Source organism: Grammomys surdaster, unplaced genomic scaffold (assembly GCF_004785775.1).
Source record: "Grammomys surdaster isolate TR1022 unplaced genomic scaffold, NIH_TR_1.0 140, whole genome shotgun sequence".
Taxonomy (NCBI): domain Eukaryota; kingdom Metazoa; phylum Chordata; class Mammalia; order Rodentia; family Muridae; genus Grammomys; species Grammomys surdaster.
In genome coordinates, this window is record NW_021604598.1 from 3030002 (window position 1) to 3046499 (window position 16498).

The 16498-nt window shown below is 50.5% G+C and overlaps 1 protein-coding gene across 2 annotated transcripts in view; it reads right to left on the reverse strand.

The window, feature by feature from the left end:
* Positions 1 to 16498, reverse strand: part of Znf653 (zinc finger protein 653) — an 18097-nt gene continuing 1599 nt past the window's right edge. Inside the window, exons 2-9 of one of the 2 annotated variants that reach the window (XM_028763815.1) lie at positions 14963 to 15006; positions 12391 to 12606; positions 2377 to 2988; positions 2074 to 2251; positions 1859 to 1970; positions 948 to 1062; positions 528 to 627; positions 1 to 427 (exon numbers count right to left, since the gene is read on the reverse strand). In XM_028763815.1, the coding sequence (XP_028619648.1) occupies positions 250 to 427; positions 528 to 627; positions 948 to 1062; positions 1859 to 1970; positions 2074 to 2251; positions 2377 to 2988; positions 12391 to 12606; positions 14963 to 15006 (1555 nt within the window). In that variant the 3' untranslated portion in view covers positions 1 to 249. Of the gene's footprint in view, positions 428 to 527; positions 628 to 947; positions 1063 to 1858; positions 1971 to 2073; positions 2276 to 2376; positions 2989 to 12390; positions 12607 to 14962; positions 15007 to 16498 lie in introns of both variants that reach the window. The other variant, XM_028763814.1, reaches the window with a different exon arrangement.

Here is a 16498-nt window from a genome sequence, read left to right on the forward strand (position 1 = left end):
TAGGGGAAGGGCAACTCCTTTTCCACTTTAATCTCATTCTGCGCTCTTGACACGGTTCAGCAGTGCAGTCCCATGTGCCAGCTCCATGGGTGGGATATGATGGGGCACCTGCCCGGGGAAGAATGGGAAATGCCTCCTTCCGGCCTGCGGTTGGGGCAGCCCCAGTGGCTGTCTAGGGCTCTGACAGGTCTGGACATAATGTCCAAGAGTACAAATAAATAGAGGCTGAGGTCTATGGGCATGGGCATGTCAGGTAGGTTTGTGGTCCGGGTGGCTTTTGAGCGTGTGGAACTTGACACTGTCCAGCTTCTCGAAGCGCTTCCCGCAGCGATCACAAGTGAAGTTGTACTGCACCTCAGCTGTGTGCTTCTTCATGTGCCAATTGAGCGAAGCACGCTGCCGGCACTGGTACCCACAAATCTCGCACCTGTGAGGCAGGAGAGGGGCCCAAGGGCAGGTCACCGCGGGCTGAGCCTCCCCTGCAACCCGCTCAGGTCACCTCCCTCCCGAGAGCCCGGGATACTCACTGCAGGGGCGTCTCCCCGGTGTGCGTGCGCCGGTGCACCTCCAGATGGTTCTTCCTCTTGAAAGACTTGCCACAGGTCTCACACGTGAACTCTCGGACGCCTGCAGGTGGCAGGGGCCTCAGGACCCTGCCCAGTAGAGGTGGCTACAAGGAGCAAGCTCCCCCACCCCACAACCCTGAGAGCTGACATCCACTAGTGACAGCAGCTAGGAGGAGGGCTTCTGACACAAGGTGTCAACTGCCAAGCTAAAATGAGCTCGCATATGACCCGCGCTGGGATTCAGGACAACTGCACATGAAAACCAGTGCTGGGTACAGGTGTGAGTGTGGGATTTCACGGTACAGCCCAGGCCTCCTGAATGCAGGAATTTACACATGTGCACTACACCTGGCCTATGGGGCCTAGCTGGCAGGGCCTGACCTGAATGGATGATCATGTGGCGTCGCAGGTGGTTGGATAAATAAAACTTCTTGCCACAGCCAGGGTGAGGGCACACTTTGGTCTTCCCTTTTCGGTGCACAAGGTTGACGTGGTTCTAGGGGTGAGAGGGGCAGAAGTGGGTGCCATGGGACCACCTGGGGGGCTATTAAAGTGGGGAGACATGCAGTTAGCCAGGACATAAGCCACAGCCAGCCTAGACTGGAAAGTAGAAGAGGCATCCTAGTGTCGAGCTTGGACAAGAGCATTGGGGTCAGCTTTTCCAGTCCCGGCTCGTATTTCCAGTTAACCTTGGTAGGTTCCTGCTGCTAACCCAATATGCATGAGGAGACTGAGGCTCTAGGCCACAATGTTCGGCTGATGCCTCTCAAGTGCTGCGCTGCCCTGAGGGACTTGAGTCATGTGTTTTGTTTTTTCTTTTCTTTTTCTTTCATTTTTTAACCCACGAGAACAGCCTAGGTGCTTAAAACACGCTCAGCAAGTTCAAGAGCTTACAGGTGCTGCCTTCTGTGTGAAGAGACGGGGAAATGGGGTTTCCTCATCTCCCACTCTGCCCTCAGGTAAACTATCCACACCATAGAATGTGAGCTTTGGGGAAAGTTCTAACTGTATAAGGATCTGGGGCTCCCATGCATGGCTAGTGCCTGGGACTGGGACAGTCTTCCTGGGCAACACCAAGAGCATGGTCTGGGAGGTGCTGGTCAGACCAGGTTGGCTATCCTGTGTCTGCAGAGATGGAATCAAGAAAGTCAGAAGTCAAGCAAGGCCAGCTGTGACAAAATGGGCTCACGGAGGCAGGCCCCACACCACTGACAACTGGCAGAGCCCTCTATGCAGTCAAAGGCCCAGGCCAGCTGGACCCAACAACGAGCCTGCCTGGGGGGTGGCCTCACCTGGAAGCTGCTGAGAGCCACATACACCTGACTGCAGCCCTCGTATGGACAGTGGAACATCTCCAGCAGGCCATCAGCATCCATCACCCGTGACCGCTTGCTCCGGCGTCTCCTGGAGAGAAGGGGCCTGTGGCATCAGGGTGCCAGTCCCCAGTGGGCTCTAAGCCTGCAGCTGTTCCTTGCCCTTGGTCCCACCCATCCACCCTAGCACCCACTTCTCGGGCTCCTTGGGAATCTCGTAGATGATGGCTGACATTTCACTGCTGTCCAACTCCTCTCCATCCACTTCTGCCTCTGCCTCTGTATTCTCAGGCACTGTGGCTGCCAGCTCTGCCAGCTCTGGGGCCACTGAATCCTCTTTCTCCTCCTTGAGCATATACAGGTCCTCCTTCTCTACGGGGTGACATGGGGCGGTGTCTGTTGGGATAAGGCTGTCAAGGAGCTCACTTCGAGGGCTACTCCTTCCCCTCTGCCACCCTTCCCAACCCCTGCCAGAGGCCACAGTGGCAACCCCAGACCTTTCTTGGTCTCAATGCTGGCTATGGAGGTGGTGTCCATGGTGCTGTGCTGGGTGCCCTCGGGCTCCGTCTGTGTATAGGCTGCCACACCCTCCATCATGGCACAGGACACCTCCTCACCCAGGCTGCTGCTGGGAGTGCCACTGCCAGCAGCTACATTGAGGTGGATGCCCTCGGCTGTGAGAGTATCATAGCCAGGACCAGCAATGATGATCACCTGGGAGCCAGGCACCATGCCTGACACTGGGCAGCTGGCCACTACCTCACCCAGTGCCTCCTGGGGCATGTTCTCAAAGAGGGAGCCGGGACCAGTGCCCACTTGCATGGGGACTGGCACACACACCACCGTCTCCAGGGCCTCAGGCCCGCTGCCTGCAGGATTTTGGCACAGAGGGGTGCCCTGCTCAGCCAGGCTCTCCACGTGGTGGACGTCAAAGGGGATATGAACTCCTTCCTGAGTGATAAGCCCACTGCTGCCTGTGGGGCTGGTGGGGGTGAGTGCTGCAGCAGCAGCTGAGGCTTTGGCGGGCTGGGTCTCAGAAGGCTCCTCCGAGTCAGAGCTGGAGCTAGAGCTGGATGAGTCAGAGCTGCCAGCCACCAGGCCATTGGCCACTGCAGAGAGAACAAAGGAGACAGTTACTAGCTGGGGAGGTGGGTCAGCTTAAAGTGCTTCTTTTATAAATAGAAGGACCCGAGTACCATCTCTAGGACACATGTTAAAATATCCTACACGGGGACTGAAAAGACTGCTCGCTGATCGAGAGCATTTACTACTCTTTAAGATGAGCAGGGTTCAGTTCCCAGCACTCAGATGGTAGCTCAATCTAGTCTGTTAACTCCAGTTGAAGGGGACTTGACACCCTTCTCTAGCCTCTATGAGCACTGAACACATGTGATGTACATGCAGACTAAACACTCACAAAATAAAAATAACTCTTTAATTTCTGTGTGTCAACTGATGAGATGGCTTGGTGACTAAAGGCATTTGCCATGCAAGTCTTACTACCTGAGTTTGGTTCCTGGAACCCAGATGTGGTGATCTGAGTGGTACAGGTTCCCATAGGCTCAGGCATTTGAACACCTGGTCTGCAGTTGGTGTCACTGTTTGGAGAAGCTTAAGTTGTACAGCCTTGCTGAAGGAAGTATGTCAGTAGGGGCAGTATTTGAGGTTACACAGCCTCATTTGTCTTCAATTTGCTCTCTGCTTCTGTTGTATTTGGAGTTTATGAAAGCTCTTCGCTTCCTGCTCTGGCTGCCATGCCTGGTGCTTGCTGCCGTGCTCGCCCACCAGGTGGACACTAACCTTTCTGCAGCCATACGTCAGAATCAACTCCTTCTTCCCTAGGTCCCTTCTTGTCATGTGTATTATCTCAGTAACAAAACAGTAACTAACCAGCTAGGCTGGTGGTGGCACACGCCTTTAATCCCAGCACTCGAAGCAGAGGAAGACAGATCTCTCTGAGTTTGAGGCTAGCCTGGTCTACAGAGTGAGTTCCAGAGACAGCCAGGGCTGCACAGAGAAATCCTGTCTCAAAAAAACAAAACATCAAGAAAAAAAGAAAAAGAAACACACCACATATGTGAAAAGAGAGAAGAATCAACTCTACAATGCTGCCCTTTGACCTCCACCTACGCTCTGTAGCATGCATTCCCCCTAGTGTCCCCTCCCCCAGCCATACACATGCTACGTACACAACTTAGAAATGTCAGGTCATGCTTAGTGGTGCACATGTGAGTCCCCACCCCAGCACTGGTGAGCTCAGCCAGGGAGAAGCCTGTCTCAAAGGAGGTACATGACATGTTTGAGGATGACATTCAGGTTATCCACCGGCTTCCAACCCCCACTCAGGAAAACAGGAGGAGTGCTGGAGCTGGAATCTGTGTCACCAGAAACTGAGTACTGTGACTTTCAAGACCAATCCCACTCGTCTCTTCTAGGTCCCTGTACCACCTGATTTGGCTGGCTGTACTCAATCACCACACAGTCTCTCTGATAGGCCCTTACACTGTTCATTCCTGGCCTCTCTGGCTTGTTCTATTACTGTTTTGAGACAGGGACCCATTATGTATCCCTTGCTGCCCTGAAATTCATATCTACACCAGGGTGGCCTCGAACTCAAGAGATTCACCTGCCTCTGCTTCCCAAGTGCTGGGATCAAAAGCACTCAGCACCACGCCAAGCGAGCATCAGCTCTCTCTAACTCTCCCTACGTTCTTGTCACATGCTGTCATTTCAATTAGTTCTACAGGGCTCAGAAAAAAAAATCTGCCTGGAGTGAGCCTCTAATTCAGTAAATCAAGGGCTCTGTCAAAAGGCTCTTTCCATGTCTGATACCTGTGGAAAGAACTGGGCTACATGGTGTCTGTCTAGGTACCAGTTGGATATTCCCATGTTGCTGCTTTCGGTGTCATGACTTGTTGGGATGATTCATGGAACTCTAGAAAGTTCTCCCTTCAGTCTGCTTCTGCTCATAGCTTAATTATGGAGGTATAACTTATCAATGGCCAAAAGAGAGCAGCAACGGAGACACAAGCCGAGATCCTGATGATAGACTCCAGCTCCGACACCTCTCCAAGACAGCCTCAGTCTCAGCACCACCAAGTGCCACCTGCCAGAGCTGCCTGCTCACTGATCAAGAGCCTGGTTTGCAGGGGCCAGAGGTGGACATCTGTATTCCCTAATCTCTCTCTCTTATTATTTTTATTTCTTAAATGTATTTATTTGCAGGTAGGAGGCACTGTGGTGTGCACATGTGGAAGTCAGAGGAAAACTTGCACGATTTGGCTCTTTCCTGCCATCATGGAGGTCCTGAGGACAAAACTCAGGCCATGTGACTTGGCAACAAGCCCCTTTGTGCAGTGAGCTATCATCTCACTGTGGGTGCTGGGGACCCACGTCATGTCTTCATGCTTGTATAGCAAGCACTTCAGAGCCGTCTCCCCAGCCTCAGAACAGCCTCATGACCAGATGTTCGGTCCCTCCCTCATGGGTGGGTGTCAGGTTTACATCTTCCCTAGACTGCTTGATCTTTTAGGTGATTTGTCCCCATCCAGCAGCTATGTAGGTGTCAGACCCAGAACCAGCTAACTATCATAGATTCAGGGTATTCCAAAGAGCTCCCTGTTAAAGTGCTCCTTATGAAGCACAAAATGCACTGCTACTGGGCTGCAGAGACGGCCCAGCTTAGGGCTAAAGAGCACTTCCGACCCTCCAGAGGTCCCAAGTTCCATTCCCAGGAAGCTCACAGTAGCAACTAACTCCAGCTCTAGGAGATCCAATGTCCTATGATACCTTCTTCTGCCCAACACTTTAGGTGCACACATGCATGCGTGCACAAACACACCCAGAAGACAAACACATGCATATACAAACACATGCATGTACAAATACATAATGAACTCACATAGATACAAACACATGCACACATTACACACACACATGCATGCACATACACAAACATGCAAATGTGTGTACACACAACACACACACACACACACAAACTGATAAAGTAAAAATAAATCAAGAAACTACTCATTGTGTGACTAGTTTACAACAATCAAAAACTCCTACACACATGAAATTGTAAGGATTTTAGAACTTTGTTCAGAGGGAACTGGTTCTAGAATTCCAAGCTGACATCCAAAGTCTTAGAAGATCAGTTTTGGGCTGAAGAGACGGCTCAGTGGTTGAGAACACTGGCTGCTCTTGCAGAGGACCAGAGCGCAGTTCCCAGCACCCAGCATCCACATGGCAGCTCCTAATTTGCTGTAACTCCAGTTCCAGGAGATCTGAGACATTCTTTTGGCCTTTACAGGACACCCATGTGGTACACATATACATGCAGGCAAACACTTACACATATGTATATACATATATTATACATATATATTTAGACAAGGTTTTTCTATCTAGGTAGCCTCAGCTGTTCTGAAGTCACTCCATAGGCTAGGTTAGCCTTGAACTTGCAGAGATCCACCTGCATCTGCCTCCCAAGTCCAGGGATCAAAGGTGTGCATCACCATGCCCAACCTACATAATCTTTTAAATGTAGTATTTGCAGGGCTGTGGCAGCTCTGGTAGTGGAGCGCTTGCCTAGCACACATGAGGCTCTGGGTTCCATCCCCAGCACTGCATACACTGCAGTGGTGCTGGAATTCCAGCACTGGGGTAGTGAGACTGGAGGATTAGGAGTTCAAGGTTATTCTTGGCTATCTAATGAGTTCAAGATCAGCCTAGAATACATGAGATCCTGTCTCAAAAAATAAGCAGGGAAGCTTGTCGTGGTGGTGCATGGGAGGCAGAGGCAGGCGGATCTCTGTGAGTTCGAGGCCACCCTGGTCTACATAGTGAGTTCCAGGCCAGTCAGGGCTACACAGAGAAACCTGTCTCAGAGTGGGGGAAAATGCTACCAGGCTGAGGATCTGAGTTTGATTCCCAGGACCCCCATTAAGTTGTCGTCTGATGTGTACTGACATCCACAACAGTGCTATGCCACCCATACTCCCCCAACAAATAAATATAATAAAAAAATAAATAAACTGTAAACCTTCATATAACTTATGTACACACCCCATTTGCCTTAAATCATTTATAATACCTGATATGATACAAACTACTCTTTCAATACTCTACCGTTTCAGAAGCAAATAAACAAAAGCAAACAGAACAAAGTAAGGACTAAGCATGTCAAGAAACCAGAAAGAAAAAGAAACCAACAAGAAAAGAGGCCAACACCGTAATGTGTGTGGACCTATGGCATGCATGCTGCCCTCTCCCTATGTCCAGTCCGTGGGTGGCCGAATCTGCATGGAGACAGAAGCACTGCTTATGGAGCCTCTGGGCCTAGAGTGCAGGCTCTATCTATTTTGCATATGTGTGTTTATGTACCTGCATTTGTATGCACATATACACAGATAGAAGGAGGTCAGAAACCAACTTGGAGTACCTTCCTCAATCACTCTCTACCTACCTTATTTATTTTTATTTTATTTTGAATCAGGGTTTCAGTATGTAGTACTGGCTGGCCCAGAACTTACTATGTAGACCAAGATGGCCTTGAACTCACAGAGATTCACCTGCCTCTGCCTCTCCAGTACTATACTGAAGATATCTGACATCATGTCTATTTCTAACTTATTTCTGTAGACAGAGTCTCCCTTTCTTTCTTTTCTTTTCTTTCTTTTTTTTTTTTTTTTTTTTTGGTTTTTTGAGACAGGGTTTCTCTGTATAACAGTCCTGGCTGTTATCCTGGAACTCACTCTGTAGACCAGGCTGGCCTCGAACTCAGAAATCCGCTTGCCTCTGCCTCCCAAGTGCTGGGATTAAAGGCGTGTGCCACCACTGCCGGCCCAGAGTCTCTCTTTCAATATGGAGCTTACCGTTTTGGTTATCAGCCTGGCTGGTCAGTGAGCCCCAGGGAATCTACTGTCTCCATCTTCCATTGCTAGGATTACTGGAGTGGCCTTTTTGATATATGTGCTTGCAACGGAAATCATGTTCTCATGCTTGCATAGCAAGCACCTTACCAACTCAGCCATGTCCCTAGCTCCTGATCTGTGTCTATTTTTATGACACCATAGATTGAACCAAAGTCCTGGTGACTCTGTGCATTCATGAGGAGCTGAGTCTCCCTATTGAGCCCCAAGTTCTTGGCACCACACCCTCTGCTGCCCCCATCTCAGAATCCACTCAGCGACACAGGGATCCTCTTCACTAGATGTTCTTCCAACAGAGCCTCTGCTGCTCTGCTCACAGGTGGCACTGTCTCACAGGGTAGCAGTTCTGTCCTTCCTGTGGCTCAAGCCAACATTCTAGGGCTTTCCTTGACTTTCTCTCTCACACCCACTTCCAATCTGTCAGCAAAACCTGTTGGGACTGCATCCAAAGTCCATCCACCCACAGCCCAACTGTCTCTCCTCAATCCCTACAGATGCTGGGTCACAGCCTCAGTATTCCTGCAACAGGGGGAGCTTGGTCCCCTAGCTCCCAAGAACCTACTCATCGCTTCCTGTAAGAAATAGGCTGGCTGCTCCCAAACCCAGCTTTTTCCTGTCCACCCTGCTGTTCTGCCATCTCCCATGCCCTGCAACAAGTAGATACCACCCAGCACTGGTTCCAGCCAATAGAGCAGCAGATAGTTTCCCTTGGACCACGCTTTCATCTCCCTGTCCCTACCATCTAGCCAAGCAGGCCCAGGAGGAGGCTAGAGTCACAGGATAAAAAGGACCTGAGCCCCCAGGTACTGAGGACAAGTACATTAGTGTTGTTGGGTTTGTGAGGAGAAACAAGAACATCAAGCAATAGTAAGAACTGTGATGCAGCCAGGGGATGGCTCTAAGGGTGAATGACAATCTGAGTTCCGTCCAGGAGAACAATACGGTGCAATGAGAGAAGTGACTCCTGCAAGTTGTCCTCTGACCTCTACACACATGCTGTGACATGCACACCCACATACCTACATTTACACACACAGTGTCTTAAAAGGTATAAAAGTGCCGACTGTGGAGGTGCACACCTTTGATTTTAGCACTCAAGAGGCAGAGGTGGGCAAATCTCTCAGTTCAAGGCTAGCCTGGTCTACAGAGCTAGTTCCAGGACAACTAGGGCTACACAGAGAAACTCAGTCTCGAAAAACCAAAACCAAAACACAAACGTAAAAAGGTCCTAATATGTGCCACTTTGGGGCCAGGACTTCTTTCTGTAAGTATCCTGAAGGCATCCAGTGTACCTCTGCAGCCCATGCCACATGTCCCGAGTTATCTCCCTGCCTCCTCCTGTCTTCATTCCTCTCTAGGTCTCTTACTCCAGGGACATTAGACAAGTTCTGGCCCTGGGTCTTTGAACCTGCAATCCCAGGTACCAGACCCTTCTCTCTAGCGTTGGTTGGGGCTGTCAGCTCATTGAGTTTCCCTGGGAGGTACACCGATCACCTGTCTCAAACAGGCCTTCTCCTAGAGTATTCGATGCTGTACTGATTATTCTGTTTTACTCCCTGCTTCTGCTCTATAACAGAAATGCCCAAAAGGGGCCAGAGAGACGGCTCAGTAGCCAAGAGCACGTACTGCTATTGCAGAGGTTCTGAGTTCAGTCTCAACACTCATGTCAGGAAGCTCACTACCTGTAATACTAGATACAGGGACTCTCATGCCTCTAGTTTCCTTGGGCACGTGCACACACACAGTAAGACAAGGGGCCTTGACATGTCAATCCGGTATTTGCTACTAAAATACTAAAATCCACAAAGAGACTGAGGGATGGGAACCACGAGTGATTGGGGCTTTGATTATACCAATAAAATAACTGGGGCATGTTGTCTGGTACCCTGAGTTCCAAGGCTCTAGAGCCTGGGTTGGTACCTACTTGTAGTTGTGTGCATGGCCTTCACAGCACCACTCTGGGCTCCAGAATCATTCTGCTGCCAGCCGAGTTGACGCTGGAGCTATTTACTAAGAATATAGACCTAAGGAGTAGATGGGGTTCTGTGTTTCTTTTCTTTTCTTTTCTTTTTGGTTTTTTTTGCTTCTTAGTAGCCCTTGGGGCGTGGCTATGTCTTAGCTAAGTGCTCACCAAACAGTCTCTGAAATGACACCATTAGAAGGAGGTGGAGCCTTTAACAGGTAGGCTGAGCCTGAGGACTCAGTCACAAGTGTGCTGTGAAGGAAACTGGCACTCTGCCCATTCTAGCTTTCTCTGGTGGAGGCTGTGGCAAGTGGCTCTCTTCTGCAGGCACTCCACTGCTGCTATCCCTGAGCACCACGTTCCAACAGTGCCAGAGCCTCTGAAGCCTAGACAAATCTTTCCTTCCTAAGTGGACTGTCTCAGGCACTTATAGTGACAGAGCCTAACTCACATAGGCATGGAGACACCACCTGACTCAGGGGCCACAGAGTGGCTGGGAAGAGGAACAGGCCTTCTGGACGCCTATAACTTCTCAGTCCCCAGTAATTCCCTGAAGGATATGTAATCACAACAGCCCTGAGGGTGCCAGTCTGAAAGACTGAGGCAGAAAGATGCTAGTTCATAGCCAACATGGGCAACTTGGTGGCCCATATTCAGCTGCCAAAGAGCTCAAGGATAGAATGCTTGCCTAGCAGTGTAAGGCTCTAGGTTCTGTCCCAAGCACCAACCAAGAAAACATCTGTGTGCTTCTGGACTTCATCCACAGCTCCAGTAGAAGGTTCTTGGGCTGACTGTGGCATTGCCACTACAGGTACGGGCCAAAGTAGGGAGAGGTGCTTGCAGAAGAGGCCAGGATAGGACCAAAGACATTTCCTTACTCCTTCCTGGTTAGACATGCCTAATGGATTACAGGGCTCATTTTCAAAAGCCCAATTATGGAGGTCAATAGACCACTCCCAACCCTTCTGAGCTTCCTCAAGAGCTATATGGCAGGACAGATGACAGAGTTATGGGGAGAAGTCAGATGGCCCAGGACAGGGCCTCCAGTGAGACACACTGAGGAGTGGCAGGCTGAGGAGGGCAGGGTGCTAACCAAAAAGCACAGGACACCTACCCTCTGGAGACTGGCCGAGGCACAGTGGGGTGGCTGTGGGTGTGGGCCCATCAGGAGTTTTTCTCACCCCAGTGTCCCCTCAGCCAGCTGGGATGCCACCTGCTTGGTGATGCCTGCCAGCACAGACTTAGCCCTGATGACTAGCTCCACCCTCGGGCCTGCCATAGCACTTGGCAACTGGCCCTATAGGCCTTGTCAGCCATGCCAAGTCCTGAGGTAGCATGCAACATCCTCACTGCCCACACGGGGATGTCCTTGGGCCTTTCTGAGAGTTCCTCTCAGCCTCAGAAGGCAGCTAGCTTAACATGACTTGTGTGGGACAGAGGGAGGGAGGGGATAAAAAGTGTGACAGACTCTGGAGGCAGGGGTGGTGGTGAGGAGAAAGGGACAAGAGTGGGAAACAGAAGATCAAGAACAGGAAAGAAGCTTGAGTTCTGCCCAGGCCTGGAATCCTAGTTGCTTGGGATGCTGAGGCAGGAGGATTTCAAGTTCAAATCTAAGGTTCGCTTGAGCTAGAGAGTTCAAGGGCAGCTTGGGTGACTTAGTGAGACCATAGCTCAAAAGTAAAAGTAAAAAGGCTGAAAGGGGCTGGAGAGACCGCTCAGAGGTTAAGAGCATTGACTGCTCTTCTAGAGGACCAGAGTTCAGTTCCCAGCAACCACATGGTGGCTCACAACCATCTGTAACTCCAGTCCCAAGGAATACAACAGTTCTTCTGGCTCCAAAAGCACTGTGGTACACAGACATATGCAAACACCACCATAAAATTAAAAAAAAAAAAATGGGAAAAAAATTTAAGGGCTGAAAAGGGGGTCACGGCTGAGGACTTGTGGCCAAGTGGAAAGCTGTGCCTTGAGTCAGCTCAGTGAGGGTTAGCCTGGCATGCACGTCTGTAGCCCCAGTACTTGGGAGGCTGGGATTACAAGAAGGACTATCCAAAACTCCAGGCCAGCCTGTGCTATAGGAAAAGAACCTGGCTTACAAAAACAAAACAGGGCTGAGTATGGCGGTATACACCTTACCTCCAGCACTCAAGAGGCAGAAACAGGCAGGTTAGTGTGAGTCTGAGGCCAGCATGGTCTAAAACAGCAAGTTCCAGGCCAGCTGGAGCTGCATAATGGGACCCTGTCCCAAAAACAAATGCAAAACACCAAACCAAAACCAAAACCTCAAAACCCACAAAGCATAAACTGTTTAAAGCAAGCCAGCAGGTAACACGGCCAAGGAGAACTGTTTACAGGAAGCTGGCAGGTAACACGGCCAACGAGAACAAAGGGGAGGACAGGGAGCAGGAGAGAGCTGAAACGCTGGAGGAAATTTAGAAAGGTCACTAGTACCTCAGCCTGGCAGGGACTCCAAGGCTGCAAGCCCTGCACAGGGCTTGTCCAGGCCACTGTCCTAAAGCCACTAGTGCCACAGCCCTGGCTGACCCACGGGGAAGTGTGCAGAGGCCCCATACCTGCTACCCCTATGCTGCCCTGGGCCGGTCCTGCACACCCACCTTTGTCACTGTCAGGCTCTGAGTCACTGAGGGGCTTCAGGGGGGAGTGTAGGTCCTGGAAGTAGCGGTGCCCAGCTTCGCACTGCCACACAGCCGTTGTGTAAAGGCCAAAGGTCGGGTCAAGCTCGGCCAGGTGTGGCTCATATGGACAGCGGTGTTTGTGGTCCTCATACCAGATTACCACGTTCTTCAGGCAGTTCACATTGCGCCGCCGCCCTGTGGATAAAGAGCCCCAGGTAGATGTGAAGTCAGGTGTTCCACTCCCTCTGGGGCCAACAATTCCCAGTTTGAAACAGCCTCTTGAAATCCCACGCCCATTTTGCAGAAGAGGAAACTGAGGTTTGAAGAGGTGATAAAACCTAGAGATAAGTAGGACCTGGAGATAGCCAGAAGCTGTCCTTGGCTGAGTGAGTCATACAGCTAATGGAGCCTGGCACAGGCAAGGGCACAATAATTGTTGGCTGTTTCTTTTCTTTCTTTTTTTCTAATAGGGCCTTATTATGTAACTCAAGATAGTTTTGAACTCACAGAAATCTGCCTGCTTCTGTCTAGCCAGTGCCGGAAGTAAAGTGTGCCACTACTCAGCTTTTAGCTGTTTCTTTGGGATTGAAGACATGTACCACCACACTCAGCTGTTTCTAAATAAAAATGTTCATCCTGCCACCTCTAGGCAGTGGTGGCACACACCTTTAATTCCAGCACTCGAGAGCCAGAGATAGGCAGATCTCTGTGAGTTCAAGGCCAGCCTGATCTATAGAGCTAGTTCCAAGACAGCCTAGATTACACAAAAAAACCCTGTCTTGAAAAACTAAAAACAAAGAAAAAAACAACCCAAAACCAAACCAAAATCTTCCCCGCACACAGTCCTGGAAGGTCTGTCTCCCTGGTGCCTTTGCACTGCCTTCTGCAGCCACAAGGGGGCGCACAGAGAGCAGGGCATAGTCTCTCTCACTCAAAAGTCAGCGGCTACCACCTCAAAGGGGATGGAGAAAAAGCAGCAAGTGCCAAGGTGGCTAGCAAGGCCATATGGCACTGCCAGGTCCCATGACCTCCCTTCCATCTCCCTCTGGCCACATGGCCTAGCTGTCCTTCAAATGGGCTAGACATGATCCTGCCCCAGCCTTTGCACAAGCTAGGCCATTCCTCCAGGTGCCTTCACTCAGAAATCTTCCCCCTTGTACACTCTTCTCAGAAGCCACCCTTCCCAGTGTCAGTCTAAGCCAATGTTGGTTTGTTTACAGAAGCACAAAGAGGCTGCCTGTGGCATCTGTTTAGACGGATCTTGTCTGTCTTCCCCAGCAGAGTGCCAGCCCCACAAGGGCAGAAACATAGATCAGTTTTGCTTCCTTGGGACTGGCTAGGGCAAGAGCTTCCAGACATGGTAAGGGTGCTGGAGGGTGGACATGGCAGAACAGGACTGCCTGCATTTAGATCTTGGCTTTGCCACAGTCTGGTCAGGCAGCTCCAAGTGAGTGGCCAGGGGCAAACCAGAATTCTACATCTGGGGACAGAGAGGCAGGGGGGAGCAAAGAAGCCATGAAGGCCCTGAGGAAGGCTGAGGCCTAGCACAGTATGATGGGGTGGGACTGTCCTCCACCTGTAAGGCTGGAAGGGAGAGAAGGCCAAAAGAGGTGCCTGGGCTGCAGGAGTGAGCCCAGGGTGTCCACCCTAGTGAGAGGGACGTCAGTGACATGGCCCTCCACAGCGGCTCCATTGGCAGCCTGGCACTCCTAACCCTCTGGGGCTGTATAGGAAAGATTACGGCTCACTTGCGTGTCAAAGCTGGGAATGGGAATATTTATTAGGCATGCCTCTAATCCTGAGACAGGGCGATTTTGAGTTTTGAGGCCAGCCTTGGTTACACAGAAAAACTAGCCAGAAAAAACAAAGCAGGCAGTCAAGACGGTTGACTGAATAAGGGTGCTTGCTATCAAATCTGGTCCACCCAGGTTAAATACTCAGAACCTATGTGGTAGAAAGCAGGGATCAACTGCCACAAGTTGTTCTCTGATTCCCACACCTGTGAAGTACACACACATGCATGTACACACACAAATAAAAGGATAAATGCACGTGAAAATACTTTTTAAGCTGGGGAGCTGGGGACATGGCTTAGTCTCAGAGTTCCTACTTCCCATGCACGGAGCCCTGGGCTGCATCATAGCAGCACGTGAGCTGAACTGGTGGTGCACACCCACCAGTCTGAGCCTGGTGTTGTGGAATACAGGTCAGCCTCAGCTATAGGATGACTTTGAGGCCAACAAGCTACATAAGACCTTTGCATCAAAAAAGAGGCAGAGCAGGGCTCACTGCCACCAGCTGGTTCTCTGTTGAACCACCCTGACGGGCATGATGGAGACCCAAAACCCGAGTATTTGGCAAGGCACTGAGGTCATAGTGAGTGGGGGCTGCTTTAGATTCATGACATACTGCCTCAAGCAGGCAGGGTAGAGACTGACGTCTCCTTCCGTCTCCCTTCTGACAGTGTAGCAAAGGGACAGGGATAGCGACTGGCCAATTCCAGGCCGTGCTCTGCATGCTCCCACCCCTCCCCACGCTGGGCTCCACTTACTTTTCTTCCGCTTTGGCTTTTTGGGGACTTGCTCCCAAGGCTTCCTGTAACACAGAGAGGTGGTGAAGGTGAATTGGGGCCCAGGGGGTCCAAGTCCTGGCCTGGCAGAAATCGACAGCAGTCTACCTGCTCTGGGGTGCCGCCTGCATGTCTGTTGTCCTGCTCCCTTCAGCAGTCTCTGGCTTGGGCAGCTGCTGCTGCCAGCAGCCCTGACTGGAGGTCTCTCACCATTACTTAGCTCAGAGAGCCCTGGCACTTGGAAAGTCCCAGGTAGATGGGATGTGGGGCAGTGGGAGGAAGGCTGAGAGGGCACCATGATTCCTACCCTGTGAGACACATGCCCCGGATGCAGAGTCAGCCTCTGTATCTACAGATTCCACCACCAATTATTAGAAACGTTAGTCGGGAGCGGTGCTGACACCTGTCTCCCAAGCATTCAGAGGGCAGAGGTGGGGGATCATGAATTGAGACCAGTCTGGACTATACCAAGAAAAGGCCAGCTTAGGTTATATAGGAAAGCCCTGTTTCAAAAAAGCAAATAAAGAAAAAATATGAAGAAAATATTGGAGCACATACCTAGCATGCACAGAGCCCAGGTTTCCTTCTCCTGAACCACATAAGCCCTAGGGCAGCTCATCCTATAAGCCTAGCGCTCGAGAGGCAGCAGAGGAGGATTACCGCAAGTTTCTCTGTCCTGGCCTCCCAGTGCCTACCCTTACTACTCATGCTTCAATGGAAGAGTTTAATTTTTTATACAGAACGTGTTCCACTTATTTACTTGTAGGGTAAGGACCATGCCACAGTGCTTGTGTATGGAGGGCAGAGGATGACCTGCAGGAGGAGTTTTCTCCCTATACCACGTGTCCTGGGGATCAACTAAGGTCATCAGGCTTGGGAGCAAACACCTTCCTCTGAAGTGCTGGAATTAGAAACATGCAATGAATCTTGAGCTTCATGCATGATGAAGGCAAGCTACTGATGAAGCCATATGCTCAACTATTAGGTGTGTGTGTGTGTGTGTGTGTGTGTGTGTGCACACGCACACATGCACCCATCCCAGAGCTTTTCATGCATTAGACACTCCACCAAGTTATACCCCTTGCTCCTGGCTGGTTACTACCCCACAGAATCAAAATCAAAGTATTTTTGGTTTTGTTTTGAGACCCCAGTCTCTCTGTGTAGCCTGTAGCAATCCTGGAAATCAAAATATAAATAAAGCTGGCTTCAAACTCAAAAAGCTCTATTTGCATCTGTCTCCAAAGTGCTGGAATTAAAGGCATGTGCCACTATGCCTGGATAATTTTTAAAACATAATTTTACTATTTCATGTGCATAAGTTTTTACTTGCACTCATGTCTCTGCACCTGCCTGGTGCCCATGGAGGTCAGAAGAGGGCACCAGGTCCCTTGGAACGGGAGTTACAGATGGTTGTGAGCCACAGTCCAGTGACTGGAACCAAACCCAGGTCCTCTGAAAGAGCAACAGATGGTCTAACTACTGAGCCAACCTCTTGAGGGCCTAGAATCAACCCTTAAA